General features: G+C 45.2%; 1 protein-coding gene across 1 annotated transcript in view; it reads left to right on the forward strand.

Annotated features, from left to right (window-relative positions):
* The window catches only part of LOC137436891 (ATP-dependent RNA helicase TDRD9), a 504,026-nt gene that overhangs the window by 407,942 nt on the left and 78,533 nt on the right, over positions 1-17,551 (forward strand). The window contains 1 exon segment of the mRNA XM_078787098.1: positions 12,482-12,691. Coding sequence (XP_078643224.1) covers positions 12,482-12,691 — 210 coding nt within the window.

Genomic DNA, 17,551 nt, shown 5'->3' on the forward strand with positions numbered 1-17,551 from the left:
CCACCTCCCCCCCCCCCCCCCCCCACCAAAAACCAAACAAACAAAAAAAAAACCAAAAACATTTATTTTCCTTTCTCCACGTGTACTGTTGACTCATCCTGTATTTTCTGTCCAGGTGTGCTGTTCGCCCCGCCCCCATTAACTCCTTGCCATCCACCGTTTGCCCTTCACGTGACTCGTGGTGGTCCCTCTCGGCTCTCCCCCCGTTGGTATTTTTGTGCACATAAGATTGTTCACGGTTCTGTTTAAATATTATTTAAATATGTATAACCTTTCCCCTTCAGTGTTTTACTCAGTGGTATTTTACAACACGCTGTTTTTCTTCCTATTTAAAAGGCTTTTCTCAATTTCCTCTCCAACTCATTCCACCTCAAAAAAAAGAAATTCAATATCTTATACGTCTCCCTCACTACATGGTCTAAATTCACATTCATTCCATCCCTCCTCCATCATTCTGAACCGGATTGCTAACTTGAAAATCACAACAAACCCAATTTGTTTTCAATGTTCGTCTTTCATTAATCATCCACTTTCTAAACTCCCCTCTTGCCCCTCCCATCCAAATCCCTCCCCTTGCCCCTCCCATCCAAATCCCTCCCCTTGCCCTTCCACTCCTGAACTCCCCCCTTGCCCTTCCCCTCCTAAACTCCCCCCTCACTCCTCCCCTTCAAAACTCCCCCCCAACCCCTCCCATTCAAATCTCCCCCCATACCATTCCTCTCCAATTCTCCCTCCTCCCCCCTCCTCCTCAAAGCTGCCTCCTCCCCACTTCGTCTCCCTTCTATCTCATACCTCCACCCCCCCAACCTTCTTCTTTCCTCTGCCCCCCCTCAAACAACCCCTCACTGTGCCTCATCCCTTCACCTTCAAACCTTTCATCCTCCTCATCCTTCCCTTTCTTGGAACTCTTCTGCAATCGCTGACACACTAACAACTGCTCTCCCTACCTCCCCCTCTCATCCTTCATCTTACCCTACTCCTCCCCTCCCCTGTCCTGTACCCGATGCTCCCCCTCTCTCTTCATTAACGGTATGGACCTCAAACATCCGGGGCCTTCGCTCAAACCTGACTGATCTCTCCATACAGGTTGCTTCTGACAATCCAGACTTGATCTGCTTAACAGAGACTTTCCTCCTTCAAGATGTCTCTGATTCCTTAATATCTCTTCCTGGTTACTCCCTCCTCCGGTATGATAGACCTGAGCCTCGGCCTGGTGGTGGGGTGGCTATCTTTATCAAAAACTCTCTTCCTCACTCTCCTTGCACTGCCCTCTCTCCTCCTCACCCCCAGGAGTACCTCTGGCTACGGCTTCCTCTCCGCTCCCACCTTTTGTTCATATGTGTTCTGTACCGTCCCCCAAACAGTGATGACTCCATCTACATTTCACTGTCTGACAACATGGACCAACTTCTATCCACTCATCCCAACTCTCTCTTCCTCATATGTGGTGACTTCAATTGTCATCATGCCACCTGGTTGGGTGTGGGTTCCTCTCTCACCAGTCATGGCACCTCAGCAAAGGACTTCTGTGACTCACTGGGATTGACACAATCTGTCAATTTCCCGACCCGGATCTCAGCCAATGGAGTATCTTCTCTTCTAGACTTGGTTATGACTAACTTCCCTGCTAATGTCTGCTGCTCTTCTTCTGCTCCAATCGGTTCTTCTGATCATGTGCTTGTCAAAGTGGACATCTCTCTGGCCATTCTCAGAGAGCCTCCTCAGCGTCGATGAGTCTGGCATTTCACTCAGGTCGATTGGGACGGTCTTCAAGCAGCCATCAATCGTCTGGATTGGTCTCCCATCTCCACTGCCTCTGACATCAATTCTTCCAAAGCAAACTGATCTCTCTCATGCACAGATTTATCCCATCTCGCCTTCAGTTGTCTTACCCTTCCTCCCGTCCATGGTACACTGAATCTTGTGGTGAGGCAGTTGCCCTGAAACAACTTGCCTTTGCCTCTTGGAAGGCTAATCCAACTGAAGGAAATCTCAGTTCCTTCCACCAAGCTCGGAACAAGTGTGTGTCTACCCTCAGGAGTGCCAGGAAGCACTATCTCTCCTCACTCAAGAATGAACTCTCAAACCTGTCTCCTTCCTCCAAATCCTGGTGGCGTCTGGTCAAATCCGTTTCTGGTGTTTGTTCCCCCTCCATCCCCTCCCTTACCTCAAATGGCCACACAGTTGACATCGCACGTGACAAAGCCGAATGCCTCAACTCTGTGTTTGCCTCAAAATCCTTAGTCCCAAACCCATCTCTCTCTGTTCCCACCTTTCCCAGTCGAACCAAACTGCTCCTGGACTCTGTGACCTTCTCTCCTGACAAGGTGGAGGAGTTTTTGTCAAACCTCGACTCTGATTCTGCAACTGGACCAGATGGCATCAGCCCACGGGTCCTAAAATCCTGCTCTGCCTCTCTATCTCACCCTCTCTCTGTTCTTTTCACCCTATCTTTTGCTCAAGGTCATCTGCCAGCATCCTGGAAATCAGCAAACATTACCGCTTTACACAAAAAAGGTGCAAAAACAGATCCTTGCAACTACAGACCAATCAGCCTGCTCCCAATTATCAGCAAAGTCATGGAATCCATCATTGCTTCGGATATGAAATCTTTCCTCTTCTCCAATGGCTTGATCTCTGATCATCAATTTGGTTTCAGACCAGGTCACTCTACTCTGGACATGCTGCTTCTGCTGCCTCAACAATGGATGGAGGTCCTCAATGCCAAACAGGAAATCAGAGCTGTCTCCCTTGACATATCACGTGCCTTCGATACGGTCTGGCACCCAGCTCTGCTCACCAAACTCTCCTCCTATGGTATCCATGGAAATCTCCATGCATGGCTTGCGGACTTCCTCTCTGGTCGTAGTCAACGTGTGGCCCTGAATGGATTTCTCTCATCTCCCCTTCCCGTTCAGGCTGGAGTTCCCCAAGGCAGTGTGCTGGGCCCTGTGCTTTTTCTGGTCTTTATCAATGATCTCTCCGACTCTCTGGAAAATCCTCTGTATCTCTTTGCTGATGACTCCACTCTCTGCCGCTCCATTCCACTTCCCTCAGATCGGCAGTCTGCAGCCTCCTCACTCTCTGAAGACCTGGACAAAATCACAGACTGGTCAAACATGTGGAACATGTCTTTCAATCCTGACAAATCTCACACTCTTACTATGTCTCTCCGAAAAGATCGACTGGACAACCCTCCCATCTACTTTCTCAACAATCCTCTCCAAGAAGTTCTGTCGCTCAAGCTTTTGGGTCTCACCATCTGCCATGATCTTTCTTGGGAAAACCACATTTCCAAGCTGGCCTCCAAAGCCAGTCGCCGACTGGGCATCCTCCGTCGTGCGAAGTCCTTCCTAGGCACACCTGAGCTCCTCACCACATACAAGGCTTTCATCCGCAGCTCAATGGAATACTGTTCTCCCCTATGGGCTGGTGCTCCTGCCTCACACCTGGCTCGGCTTCACGCTGTTGAATCCAAAGCTTTCAGAATCATTGGAATCTCCCACGATGAAGCTATCTCTGAGGGCCTTTCACTCACTCACCGCAGGCAGGTAGGTGGTCTTTCTGTCTTCTACCGACTCCTCTCCGGCCTTGCTCCCCCAGCTCTCTCTGTGCTCTGTCCCCCAAATATTCCTACAGGTCGCACAAGATCTGCCAGCCACCCTCTGATGGTTAAACTGCCGAAATCTCGGCTCTCTGCTCACCTTCACTCTTTCATTCCTCTTTTCTCCCGCCTCTGGAACAAACTCCCACACTCACTTCAATCACACTCCTCCCTCCAGGTCTTCAAAACAGCTGTTCACCACCATCTCTTATCTTCCCCCATCCAAAACCTTGATCTTTTCTACCCCCACTAATTCACCCCAGATCCACCTTGTTTGAAATTCCAACTTCTTTCCTGGAAGTCTTGGCAGTGTCCATATGTTTTATACCTCTCCCACCCCCCCCCCCCCTTCCCATGCCTTCCCCCCAAAGCCCTCTCGCTCCCACAGTTCTCTCGATGTCTCCATGTCTCTCGGTCCCTGCTCTCAAATGTTGTGTTTGTGTCCTTCCCCCTCTCTCCCCATCTTGTCTACCACTCCCGATGTTATTTCTTTTGTGTGTCTGTGTGTCTTTCTGTGTGATTAATGTTCGCTCTTTCACGAGCCTCGATCTTGTATACAAAAAAAATTAAAAAAATTAAAAAAACTCATCTTCCCCCTTCCAAAACCTTGATCTTTTCTACCCCTGCTAATTCACCGCAGATTCACCACATTCTAATTCACCACATTCACCACAGATCCACTTTTTTTTGAAATTTCAACTTCTTTCCTGGAAGTCCTTGCAGTGTCCATATGTTTTATACCTCTGCCACCTCCCCCCAAGCCCTCTCCCTCCCACAGTTCTCTCGATGTCCCTGCTCTCAAATGTTGTTTGTGTCCTTCGCCCTCTCTCCCCATCTTGTCTACCACTCCCCTTATTTTTCTGTTGTATGTGTCAGTTTGACTTTTTGTGTGATTCATGTTGGCTCTTTCACAAGCCACGATCTTGTATACAAAATAATAATAATGGTGGAGTTTGTCAAAAGCAAGAAGCCTATTGTTTTGGGGGTCAAAAGGTCAACATCGGCCAAAGGTCACCACCTTTGCTAAATTTCTAAAATCTTCAATTTTCATCCGATTGACCTGCAAGAGCGGGGGTTAGCTCACTCACTTATACTCACCCGCTCACTTATACTTGCCTACAGGTCACAATTTTTAACCGATCTTCACGAAACTTCACCAAATAGTAGAGTTCGTGGTCCGACAAAATCCTATATATTTTTAAGGTCAAAAGGTCAACATAGGTGAAAAGGTCAACATAGGAGAAAAGGTCAACATAGGCCAAAGGTCAACCCTTTTTTTTTTTTTTTCTAAAATCCTCAATTTTCATCCGATTGACTTGAAATTTGAAGAGAACTTGCATATCTGGTCACTGAATTCAACCACCAAGTATTTTTGATGTATGTATAGACCAAAGATAGTCTGTTGGGAGCCGTTGGTGAGGTATGTGGATGGACAAAAGGACCATCGAGGCACTTGAAAACATGGTGGTGGGATGATGAAGTTGGAAAGAAGATTGACGAGAAGAGGAAGAAGTTCAAGGAGTGGCAGAAGGCGAAGGGTATGGGGGCAGAAAAGGCAGAGCATGAAAGTTATAAGGCAGCCAAGCAGGCCGCAAAGAAAGAGGTGGCAAAGGTGCAGGAGGCATGTAGGAAAATGTTCAGAGAACGCTTGGATTTGGAAAAGGGTCAGAGAGCGGTATTCAGGATTGCAAAGCAGATAGCGAAAGAGGTGTGATGTGATGGGGGTGAGTTGCTTGAAGGATGAAGTGGGACAAATCGTTGTGGACCCAGATGGAATTAAAGGAAGATGGAAAAGATATATGGAAATGCTGTTGAATACAGAGAATGAATGGGATGGCAACATAGAGAGTAACCCAGTTTTAGGACCGGCAGAGAAGATAACTGAGAAGGAAGTTGAGGAAGCGATAAAAGCAATGAAGAGTGGAAAAGCGGGAGGGCCGACGGGAGTTGTGGGAGATATGTTGAAGGCAGCAGGAAGTTGGGGCGTGAAGAGAATGACAGAGATCTGTAATCTGGTGGTGAAAGAAGGCCGCATTCCAGTGGATTGGGAACTGAGTACCCTCGTCCCTCTATACAAGGGGAAAGGTGACCCTCTGGAGTGTGGCTCGTACCGAGCGATAAAGTTATTGGAGCATGGAATGAAGGTATTGGAAAGGGTGTTGGAGAGGAGGATAAGGAAGAAAGTGAAGATCGACGAAATGCAGTTTGGATTTATGCCAGGAAGAGGAACGACAGATGCGCTTTTCATTGTGAGGCAGTTGCAGGAGAAGTACATGGATAAGAGGAAGAAGTTGTTTTTTGGGTTTGTTGATCTGGAGAAAGCATTCGATAGGGTTCCACGCAAAGTATTGACATGGGCATTGAGGAAGTTAGGAGTGGAGGAATGGTTGATCAGAGTAGTGATGGCAATGTACAAAAGAGCACGCACAGCTGTAGGACGAAGGACGGGAACAGTGGTGAGTTTGAGGTGAAGGTGGGAGTGCATCAGGGGTCGGTACTAAGTCCACTACTATTTGTAGCTGTGATGGAGGTGCTGGCTCAGACCGTAAAGGAGGGTTTACCGTGGGAGTTGTTGTATGCAGATGATCTGGTGTTGATTGCGGAAAGTATGGATGGACTGAAGGAAAAGATGAACAAGTGGAAGGAATGTATGGAGACAAAAGGTCTGAAGGTGAATATCGGAAAGACAAAGGTGATGGCAAGTGGTAAAGCATGTGGTGAGGTGGAAAGAACTGGGAAGTGGCCGTGTGCTGTGTGTAGGAAGGGTGTCGGGGTGAACTCCATTCAATGTACAATGTGTGCTGAGTGGGTTCATCAAAAATGTAGTGGTCTGAGAGGGTCATTAACCAGTGTGGCAGCTACATTCAAATGTAAGGTGTGCACAGAGGGAGCTGCAGATGGAGGAAATGTTGAGTTGGATCTTGGAGACGGCGTGAAGCTGGAAGGTGTGAAAACATTTTGCTACCTCGGAGACATGCTGAATGGAGAAGGTGGATCAGACTCGGCAACGGTTGCTCGAGTGAGATGTGCATGGAAGAAGTTTCGGGAACTGAGTGGCGTGCTGATGAGGAGGAGAGTGTCGCTGAAGCTGAAGGGAAAGGTGTATGCTGCATGTGTGAGAAGTGTTATGATTTATGGGAGCGAGACATGGGTAATGAACGTAGAGCAGCAACGAAGGCTGGAAAGGGTGGAAATGCGAATGGTTCGATGGATGTGCGGAGTATCGTTGAGAGAGAGGAAGACAAATGATGAATTGCGAAAGATGATGGGAATATTGCCTGGGATTGATGCTGTGAAGAGGAACAGGTTGAGATGGTTTGGTCATGTATTGAGGAAGGATGAAAGTGACTGGTTGAGAAGAGTGATGGAAGTTAATGTAGAAGGAAGTAGAGGACGGGGAAGACCGAGAAAGACTTGGCTAAAGATGGTGGAAGAAGAAATGCGGGCAAGGGGGTTAACAAGGAGAGATGCAGAAAATAGGGCAAAATGGAGAAGATTGTCATGGGGACCGCAAGGCTAACCCCCGCTCTAGCAGGGAACATGGCCTTAAAATGCATGTTGTTGTTGTTGTTGTTCATGTCACCAAATGTTCTCAGGTTCATCGGATTTACTGGTTCAAATAAGTTAGGATTCTTCTCCAGTCGGTCGGTCGGTCTCTCTCCAGTCCGTCTCATCCCGTCTCTGATAACTTGGCTGTCAGCCATATTCAGTGTGGTGTTGACATATTGTGATTGAGTGGGTGTTGTGCTCACCCATCTTTGATATGTGTCATGGTTGCTGAGAAACCCAGAATCACCAGCATTTGGCATGTCTCATGCATGTTTCCTCCATCGTTTGATCGACAACACAATTGTTTCCGGGAATGAACGAATGAGCCACACTCATCGTTCCTCTCCTGATGAAATCAGTTGCTCCTGGGTGTGATACCTTGATGTTAGCCAAGAAGGTGGAGAAGTAAGTGAGGTAGAGTGCATAGTTATGACCACCGAATGCAAAGAATAGGCCTCCCATGAGATGCAAACTGTGACCATAAGTGAGGAAGTCGTTGTACTTCACCGCCTGGATGAGAGATAGAACTAGCCATATATGATTCATGTAGGATGCCCACAGTTGACCAGGTTTTCCAAGACTGCCTCCACTGACATCCACTAATATTGCAAGTAACCTCGGATATACTTATTGACTGCATCCTCATTTATTGCTGCTTCCATAATGGTTGCTGTGAGTGATTGTAACGTAGCAACCAATTTCTTCACCAAGTCTGCTGGGAGGGAAGAGAGCAGCTCCTGCTCATCTTGATCTGCCATGTATCTTTCCAATAACAACCTTTCTCTGTACTCCAGCATAATTTTATGGCAATGCATCGCTCTGTCAGAGTGCTTTCCTGACATTACACGTTGTAGCGAACCGGAGGTAATGAACCCTGCTTCTCGGAAGATGTCGTACAACCCAGAGCCATTCAATTTTTTGCCTTCCATCTTGAGTTCAGCACAAACGAGATGGAAGGTGCCTATCAATACGATGTGCTTCTCGTACTGATCAGGATTGTTTCCATATCAGTGGGTATGCCTTTATGCATACTCCCAAGTCAAAGGTTGTTGTAACATATTGCCGTTTTACTTCATTTGTTGCCTCCTCAGCATCTCATGCACTCTTGTACAGTTGTTTAATTAGTGATGGGTTGTGTGATGACCAGTCAACGATGTGAAGCCTGTCCAACCAGGCATGTCTTGGTGTGACGATTTACTCCTCATGCAAAACAAAACCCAGGTGAAATTGCATTTCCTAGCAAGGAGCTGGCATTCACCCCTGGGAAATGTCAAATGGTTCAATTTGAGGGAAGAACTCCTTTGTTGTGTCATTTAGCATTCAGGTAGATCTTCCACTTTATCTGTTTTCAGTTAACGCTTTCCACTTCTCGAGATGGATGGGATTTCAGGAGGAGCACCTCCTTGTTGCTCTGGATTTCCTTTGATGTCCTGCAACATAATACCATGAGAAATGTGAATAGAACCCATGCCTGTGAGATCATTCAAGAGCTGATCAAAATTGTCAAACTCTGAATGGAACATCGAGGGAGCATCGGGATCACGGACAATTTTGGTGGACAGAAAAACTGATGTTTCTTCTACAGCCTGAGCGATTACTGTCTCAAGTTTGAAAGAGAAGGAGTAACTTTGAGTGTCCCATTCTGTTCATCAGGGTGATTAGTCGTTCACTCCTGAATAAGTGGCACACTATCATACAAATGAGCTTGTGCTTTGGTAGTTTCCACTCGCCATTGGTGGCAGCCCTGCATAAGTCTTGACCAATAGAGTGTACCAGCCTGTGGGCTCGTGATGTGGCAGCAGTTGGTTTCCCAGTGATCACATGACTCAATAACCTCTTAAGCTGCAGTGGTAGTATCTCTTCATTGTTAACTCAACTGGACTATGTCCAGCTGAGTTTTTGTCGACACCCAGTGTCCGTCGTCTGTCTGTCTGTCTGTCGTCTGTAAACAATTCGACGTCTACACTCTAAAAGTCACAAATATTGATCAAATTTGATGAAACTTGTTATGCAGCATCTTTAAGACATAAACTAGTTTGGGATTGCATTTGGGCGTTGCACGCCCAAAAATGGGCAGGGCGGCCATATTGAAAAATCTATTTTTGTCAATCTGGTACTTCCTAATGTCGAGCCTGGTGTTGGCTTAGCGGCTAGGGTGCCAGCTTAGGATCCTAGGATCCTGGGTTCGAATCCCGGTCGATCGCTGAATTAACGCCAGGGGGGTTGACTCAGCCTGTCATCCTTCCGAGGTCGGCTAATTGAGTACCAGTTCACTCAATAGTGCTTCCTCACTCAATAGTGAGGAAGCACTATAGTGAGGATAGTGAGGAACAAGTGACAAGTTGTAATGTCACTTGAGTCCAATTCAATGATGTGTCTGTTTGTCTTTCTGTGTGATTAATGTTCGCTCTTTCACGAGCCTCGATCTTGTATACAAAAAAAATAAAAAATAAAAATAGTGAGTACCAGTGCTTCCCTGTTTGTCATAAAAGGCGACAAACAGGGTTGGCGGCAGGAAGGGCATCCGGCCGTAAAACATTGCTTCAAAAAGGGGACCAACAAAAACAACAACAACCACGGTGCCCAAAAAAGGCCAACCCCCGCTTTGCGGGGGAAAATGGCCTCTAAAGGTGGTTTTTTTTTTTTGTTTGTTTGTTTTTTTGTTTGTTTTTTGGTACTTCCTAATGTCGCTAGAAGGCTGAAACTTGGTGTGTAGACAGTATGTAACAAACCTCAACACATATATTACGGGTTTTGACGATGTCCGAAAAATGACCTCGTCATTACATGACTCGACCCATAAACATCAGTTTGGACGACGTCCAAGCTCTAAAAGTCACAAGTACTGATCAAATTTAATGAAACTTGTGCCTCTTGCCACTGAAAGATGTTTGAAAATTTTCATTTGTCTGGTTTCCATGGAAACAAGTTGGACATAGTGCATTTTGTTATACATTTCGTTTGTCCACTCCACAACTAAGCAACTGTTTTTCCTGTCTATGTACTAGTCTTTCAAACTATTGACAGTGTGAGAATGTATGGATAATTCAAGAGAAAATGACTAAGTTGTAATGTCACTTGAGTCCAATTCAATGAATAATGACTGTGTGTGTGTGAGGAGGTGGGGATTTGATGAATGAATACTTAAACCCTGTTGAACACATCTATTGAAATATTCAACATATCTTGATTCAATACCATACATGTATATTGTTTGACCAAGTCTTTCTAAATAAATTCAAGTCTGAAATCTGAGAAAAGTAATTGTAGTTTTACTTTTCATGCCTCACTTAAAACTCAATTTTTTCTAGTTTCCTGTTTAAACATGAGATACCTTCAACGTTACTGTACCTCTAGCACATATAAACTATATAGTTTGTGGTTCTATTATGCATATTCTAACCATATTGATATAAACCAGTTGAGTTCAGGTTCCCTGGAACCTCTAGTTTTCTAGTTCTTTTGCTGTTGGTTCTTTTGCTGGAATTCAGAAGATTCCAGCCCACAGGTGATACAAAAGTATGAATGAGGCAGGATGGGTCTACTGGTGCCTGCTTCTCATGCCTGAGTCATTCATAGAAGTTATTGGCCCAACCCATGTTTATCTGATGAAGGAAACTGAAAAATGGAAATTCCCATACTGTAGAAAGACGCGGTTGCTGTTCTTTATATGGGATTATGATCCAGGTTGTCATAAACAACCAATGTTTATGATCATTGATCATGTGATCCCAACCCAACACTTGGTCTGCCCTATAACGATAAATAAAAAGTTTCAGTATTTGATCACGTCCAAGTATTGCTGAAAAGTGTCTCGAATAACATGTTTTTTATCGATCTACACCGATGCCATCAAAATGGCGGTTTCTAGAGGCAAATACTTCAAATATAAAAGTTGCTACTTCTCATCCCCAATCTTTAGAGATGAGGTTCAGGTCGGATCATCGGTTCAAATTCGTGTGTTCAGGTCGGATCATCGGTTCAAAAGTTACAACAGTTTAAATATTTCACCAAGCCACCTGGTGGGGTCTGGTTTCCTCCATGGTCTCCATTACCCCCCATGGGGGCTGATCGTTGTTCACTCAGACCAAAATTGTCCTATAGCTCCAAACCTTCAAGGCGATATCAAAAAGTAAACTTTTGCATCAAATTGAAATGATTGAGGGTCCAGGCACCCCACTACAAGGCATTCAAGATCATTGGAATCTCTCGTTATGAAGGGCGTCTGTGGTCTTATCACTTTCCCATCGCAGACAGGTTGGTCGTCTGTCTTCCACCGCCTCCTTTATGGTCTTGTGCCCTCTACTCTTTTTGTGCTTTGTAAACGCACCCTTTCTCTCTCTCCTAGGTTCCTGTAGGGCGCATGGAGACGGTGGTATGACCAAAAAGGTGGTGGTAGCTTCACTCATCCGTTGTGTAAACACCTCTTCCACTCCAATAATATGCAGTCCACGTCGTCATGCATATTCTAACCATATTGATATAAACCAGTTGAGTTCAGGTTCCCTGGAACCTCTAGTTTTCTAGTTCTTTTGCTGTTGGTTCTTTTGCTGGAATTCAGAAGATTCCAGCCCACAGGTGATACAAAAGTATGAATGAGGCAGGATGGGTCTTTTGTTTCGTCGTCATGTTCCTTCCCAAACTACATGGTGATGCAAAACGGTGACAAAATCATGAGTGGAGTTTGGCTGGGGGAGTACGCCTGCTAAAATGTAATGCAGACGTCCAAGAGGAAACTCGAGGTTAACAGGACTCACCTGGAGGGCAAACAAACAAAAGCTTGCTTAAACTTTATTTTCAGTACAAATACAGACTGTGAAAGTGTAGCTAAGCGATGCTCTTGATTTTTGGGGAGGTTTTAAGCAAGATGTGTCAGAAAAGTCACCAGAGGGATAACTAGCTCGTCGTGGTTGAGCGTCTGAACTCATTTCTCATCTAATTAATCTAGCTTATGCTCTGGAAAACCCCTCCCTTCTTTTTTTTTTGTCCCCACTCCTCTGACAAGGTCGGAGATGGGAGACATTAAAATGAGCTCCGTCCGACAGACCCATCATCTGTCCATGTATTTTTGTGTACGGGATATTTCAAAAACCGTTCATCATTTTTTCTAAATTTGTCTTTGGCCACCACATACCTTTTGTAGTGATCTTCCCACAACTGTGTGTATTCCAACAAAAGGAATTCAAATTTTGTGTTTACATATTTTTGTGGGGTCGGAGGGGAGTGTGGATACCCAGCCATTAGTGTAGCATTATTCTTTCCATTGATGCTTTCTATTGATACTTTCCATTGACATATGTTCATTCCCCACCTTCGCCTTTTTTCCAGATGGTTGACGTTGGCCATTTTTGGATCCAGCGGGCCGATGAAAACTATGCTGCCAACTTTGGTGCTTTCAAGCAGTCCATTTCACAATTGACTTTGAAGAGACTAAAGGGAGAGTTCTTTGGAAATTTGTGCTTGGCACCGTTTAAGACTACCAAAGGGTGTTCATATTACCGTGCATGCATTGAACACATCACAAAGGAGAAGGCAACGGTAAGGTTGCATCTTTTGTTTGGATTGCACAATTTATATCTTCGACAGTTTGACAATTTCCTTCATCATGGATAGGTGTTTTTGATAAATGCAATATATCTGCCACTGCTGCTACAAGTCTTTGATTGCATCTGCCTCTTTACTTTCGTAAAGACATTGGTTTTTGAGCATTTTTAAAATATATAGTCGAGGCTCGTGGAAGAGCTAGTACACTGAACAAATCAGGACGTAACAGACAAAAACAGAACACGCTTGCTTTGAGTGTGCAAGATGGATACAGAAAGAAACTCCAAGGAGGTAAAATTGGAAGGTGGAGTAATTTGGGTGGGGTTAACGAGGGTAGAAAAGATCATGGTTTTGATTGGGGATGATCTGAGTTGGTGGTGAACAGCTGTATTGAAGACCGAGAGGGATGAATGAGATTGAAGAGAATGTGGAAATTGGTTCCACATGTGGGAAACAAAAGAAGAACAAATGAGTGGAGGTGAATAGTGATCCTGGATTTAGGATGTTTCACCAGAAGGTGGACCATGTGAGCCCTGCATAAACCTTGGGGTAGGGGGACAAAGAGCAGAGGGTGTCAGACCCGAAAGGAGCAGTAGAACACAGGGAGACCACTGACCTGTCTGCAATGTCGAAGTGATAAGTGTGCAGACTCAGCTTCATCACCAAAGATTCCAATGATCTTCAAGGCCTTGGTTTTCTACGGTGTCAGGCTGAACAACAGCTCAGCTGTTTTGTTTAGAGTGTGGGGGAAGATGTGAGGCAGGGGAACCCAATCCACAGGGATGAGCAGTACTCCATTACGCTGCAGATGAAGGCCTTGTATGTGGATATGAGTTCAGATATGGCAAAGAAGGACTTTGTATGACAGAGGATGCCCATTCGGTGGTTGGCTTTAGAAGCCAACTTTTAAATTTGCTTTGCTCAAGAAAGATAAATGGCTGCAGTGAGAACCAGGAGTTCGAGTGGCTGAAATTGCTCAAGTGGATTGCTCAGAAAGTAGATGAGAGAGTTTGCCAGATGGTGCTTTCAGAGGCAGTGATAGTGAGAGTGTGGGATTTGTCAGGATTGAAATACATATTTCAATTGTGTTAGCAGCTTGTGATTTTCTTTCAAGTTCTGAAGAGAGGGAAGAGGCTGCAGCATGCCTGTCTGGAAGAGGAGGAATGTCGCTACAGAGGGTGGAATCATCAGTAATCAGTAAATGGATAAAGAGGATTTTCCAGAGAGTCAGAGAGATTGTTTATTAAGATCAAGAATAGGACTGGGCCCAGAATGCTGCTTTGTGGCACTCCAGCCTTGACATTTGAGGAGATGAAAGGATTTTGATGAGTCCTACACGTTGGCTGCGAGGGAAGAAGTTGTCAGTAAGCCATGTATTGAGTTGACCTTGGATGCCAACGGCAGAGAGTTCGGAGAGTAAGACAGGATGCCAGGCTGTATCAAAAGCACGAGATATGTCCAGAGAGATGGCCCTGGTCTGACATTCAGGATCTCCATCCTTTGTTGGGTGAGTAGAAGCAGCTTGTCCAAGATGGAGTGACCTGGTGTGAAACCAAATTTGGTGATCTGAGGTGAGGTTGTTGGAGAAAAGGAAGGATTTCATGTTAACTGTGATGATGGATTCCATGTCCTTGCTGATGATTGGAAGTGCGCTGATAGGTCTATAGTTGATGAGTTCAGTTTTTGCACCTTTTTATGTAATACGGTGATATTGGTGGACTTCCAATCAGATGGAAGATGACTGAGTGCAAATGATAGGGTGAAAAGGGCAGGGGTAGGATGTGCAAGAACAGCAGAGCAGGTTTTTAGGACACGTGAGCTGATGCTGTCCGGTCCAGCAGCAAAGTCAAATGGAGGGTTGAAAGAACCTTTTCAGGTGAAAAAGACAGAGTCCAGGAACAGTTGGGTGCGACAGGGAAGGATGGGTACCAAGAGCGAGAGGTTTGTGACACCAGATTTGGAAGCAAACACAGAATTGAGACATTCAGCGTTCTCACAAGCGGAGTCGGCTGTGGTGCCATTTGAAGAGAATGAACATAGTGAACATAAGAGAGTGAACATACTCCATAGACAGACTTAACAAGACACTACCAGGTTTTAGTCCAGGTTGTTGTGTAATTTCGTTCAGATTTTTTGGAGATTTGCAAACCTATACATATTTGGAAACTACAGAGTATAAGCAACCAGAAAACTAATGTTTCCGTTTTCTCGGAAGTGTGTATGGCGGCCATCTTGGATTTTCAAAAATGACCACCCACGCAGGCATTTTTGTCAATATTTCAGCTTCGAAGCCACATGGGGTCCTGGTTATAACAGCCAAACCTCTATTTTAAGGACAATGAATCCAAAGGCACCCAAGTACAATATTCCCCGTGACCACAGAGCAAATTATTATGCCAATTGTTATGTTAATTTAGGCCATGTAACTGATTAGCTGAACGCATAAGTTTGGGATAATACTTGGGCAACATTTATGAATAACTACATCTAAATGGCCTTAAAGGAAAGACAATCAGCTTCAATATAGTCTAGTAGGAAGACTAGGTCCCCCTGCACCCCCCGGAGATATACTTCTAATCAGTGTTTCTAGATTGGAAAAAATGTGTAGAAAATGACTAGCTATGGCCCCAAGCTGAAAAAATGTCCCACATACCATTTTTATGCAAATTACTGCTGCCATTATCAAAAAAACGATTTTTGACATATCTCAGCCAATATTGCAGATAATTGAAAAATGAAGGTGTCTAGACCCATGTTTTGAAGGGCATAGATCATGATAGAACTATTCATAACATGATTACATGTGTCTATGGTATACTAGTATGCTAATTAGTGCTTTATTTACAAAATAATCACAGTTTTACGAAATAATAGACTCATATTAAGGTCCGTCTACACAGACGTTAACACAAAGTTTTATTTTTCTAAATATTACAACTGTCAAAATAGTCCTAGCACTCAATGTGACCACTCTTCTCTTGCTTGTTTTAGATAAACATCATTAGCATTAGTGATTCTACACTGAGTCAGTCATCATCATTTTCATCGAAATCGTCAGAGTCAAACTCTTCTTCTCCTTCCTCTTCCTCCTCCTCTTCGTGCTCTCCTGTGTTCAGAAGATCCACCAGTGAGGTTGGGACTTTGCGTAGGCCTTTCCACTGAGAACACCTTTGAGAGATCCACTTGTTACTAGTTGTGCCTCAAAGAGAATCTCTGCATATCCAGAACCACGCATCTTGTGTCCAGTGAGCATCCCGATGTAGTTCATGGATGTGTGGAAGGGTCCAATCGTTACTACATGACTAGCAAATTCATTTGGCCAGCGCCAGATGATGGGAAGGGCTTTCATGCAGACACCCAGATCAAATGTATTCAGGACCCATCTCTGACCCACCTCAGCAGTTGCTGCCTCGGAACGCTTCAGTAGCTCACGAACAACTGCGTTGTCTGTGATCGGTTGGTGGATAGGCGTGCAGTAGTCGACTGTTGATTTGCTGGGTGGGGGAGAACCAGTTGCAGAGGTGAAACCCCCTAGCCCAGGCACAGGCTGCAGGCCACAGCTTCCGATGTATCTGATGAAGAGCCAGATGTAGTACTCTTGCATCGTAGTGGCATAGACTGTGTCATTCTCTGCTGGCGGTGTGAATGATGAGCCTTCAGGGAACTTCGGGCCAACGCGAGTAAAGTGCAAGGGTGGGAGAGTTTTTGGTGTGTCGACCTTCAGGCTACGCTGTTGTGACCTATTGATGGTAGGTAGCATTCGGTCCTTGCTGCTCTCGAACCCGGGCTTGACCTCCTGCACCATGATTCCTCCAGCACTGTTTACAATGTTGCTGCCGTGCACACTGGTAGTGGTTTTATTCAAGTTGTCCCACTCACAGTGGAATACAAGGTTGCCCTCTCCTGTCACAATTTGTGGTGTACGATAAGTTGAGACTTCATCCAGGACCTTGGCGAGAGCAGTTTCCAACTCCAAGGCGAAATCGTAGCTCTCAGAGTGTCCAAGCCTGTGTAGTATTGTGGTGAGCTGTTTGCTTCGGAACAGGTGCCTTACAGTCACACAGAGGAGAATGTGCTTTGGTAACTTCCATTTTCTATCTGACACTGCACGGCACAGATCTTGTCCAATGGAGAAGACCAGACGCTTCACCTTTTCTGTCTCGATGCCCTCCTTGCCAGTCATTAGCACGCTGAGAAAGCGGACAAGGTCTGGAGGTAGGATGTCTTCAGGATTGAGCTCCATGTCTTCAGCTGTTGGTGGCCATGGTTGGTCTTTACACTCTCTGAAAGCCTGTAGAATACCCTGGCGAAGTTGGAGGGCAACATTTTGGTTCTTGTTTGTGCTTCCGAGTGTGAATGCTCGTGCGAGAGCATTGGAAACTGTTATGTTTGAGCTGTGCACAAGCCAGAAAGAAATGACATCACATTTGTCATGATCAACCTTCGTGAAGTGGATATGCTCCTTGATTGGGTCATTCTGTAGGCGTTTCAGTAGTTTCTCTGACCGATAATTTGAGTTCTCATATCCATTCAGTTTCAGTTCCTCGACATAGAGCAAGCGCAAGGAAGAAAGCTATAGAACTTTATTCTGCTGGATGACCTGGGTTTGAATGTGTTCCAGTACTGAGTTGAATGCCTTTTCATGGGCGGCTGACATGCAAGCCTGCTCCTTTGGTGCTTCGGCTCTGTGAATCGCACGCTCATAGTTGTAGAATGCTGTGCGGAAAGCTTTAAAACATGACGGATGGTGTTTGGCCTCACATGCAAAGAGGTCTTTGTTTTTCACCTTTCGATGGAGTCGATAGAGACCCATTTTCTCAGCCCGTGTTTCGATTTGCTCCCATGCATTTTCTT

Source organism: Myxine glutinosa, chromosome 11, assembly GCF_964187855.1.
Source record: "Myxine glutinosa chromosome 11, kmMyxGlut1.1, whole genome shotgun sequence".
In the NCBI taxonomy this organism is placed as follows: domain Eukaryota; kingdom Metazoa; phylum Chordata; class Myxini; order Myxiniformes; family Myxinidae; genus Myxine; species Myxine glutinosa.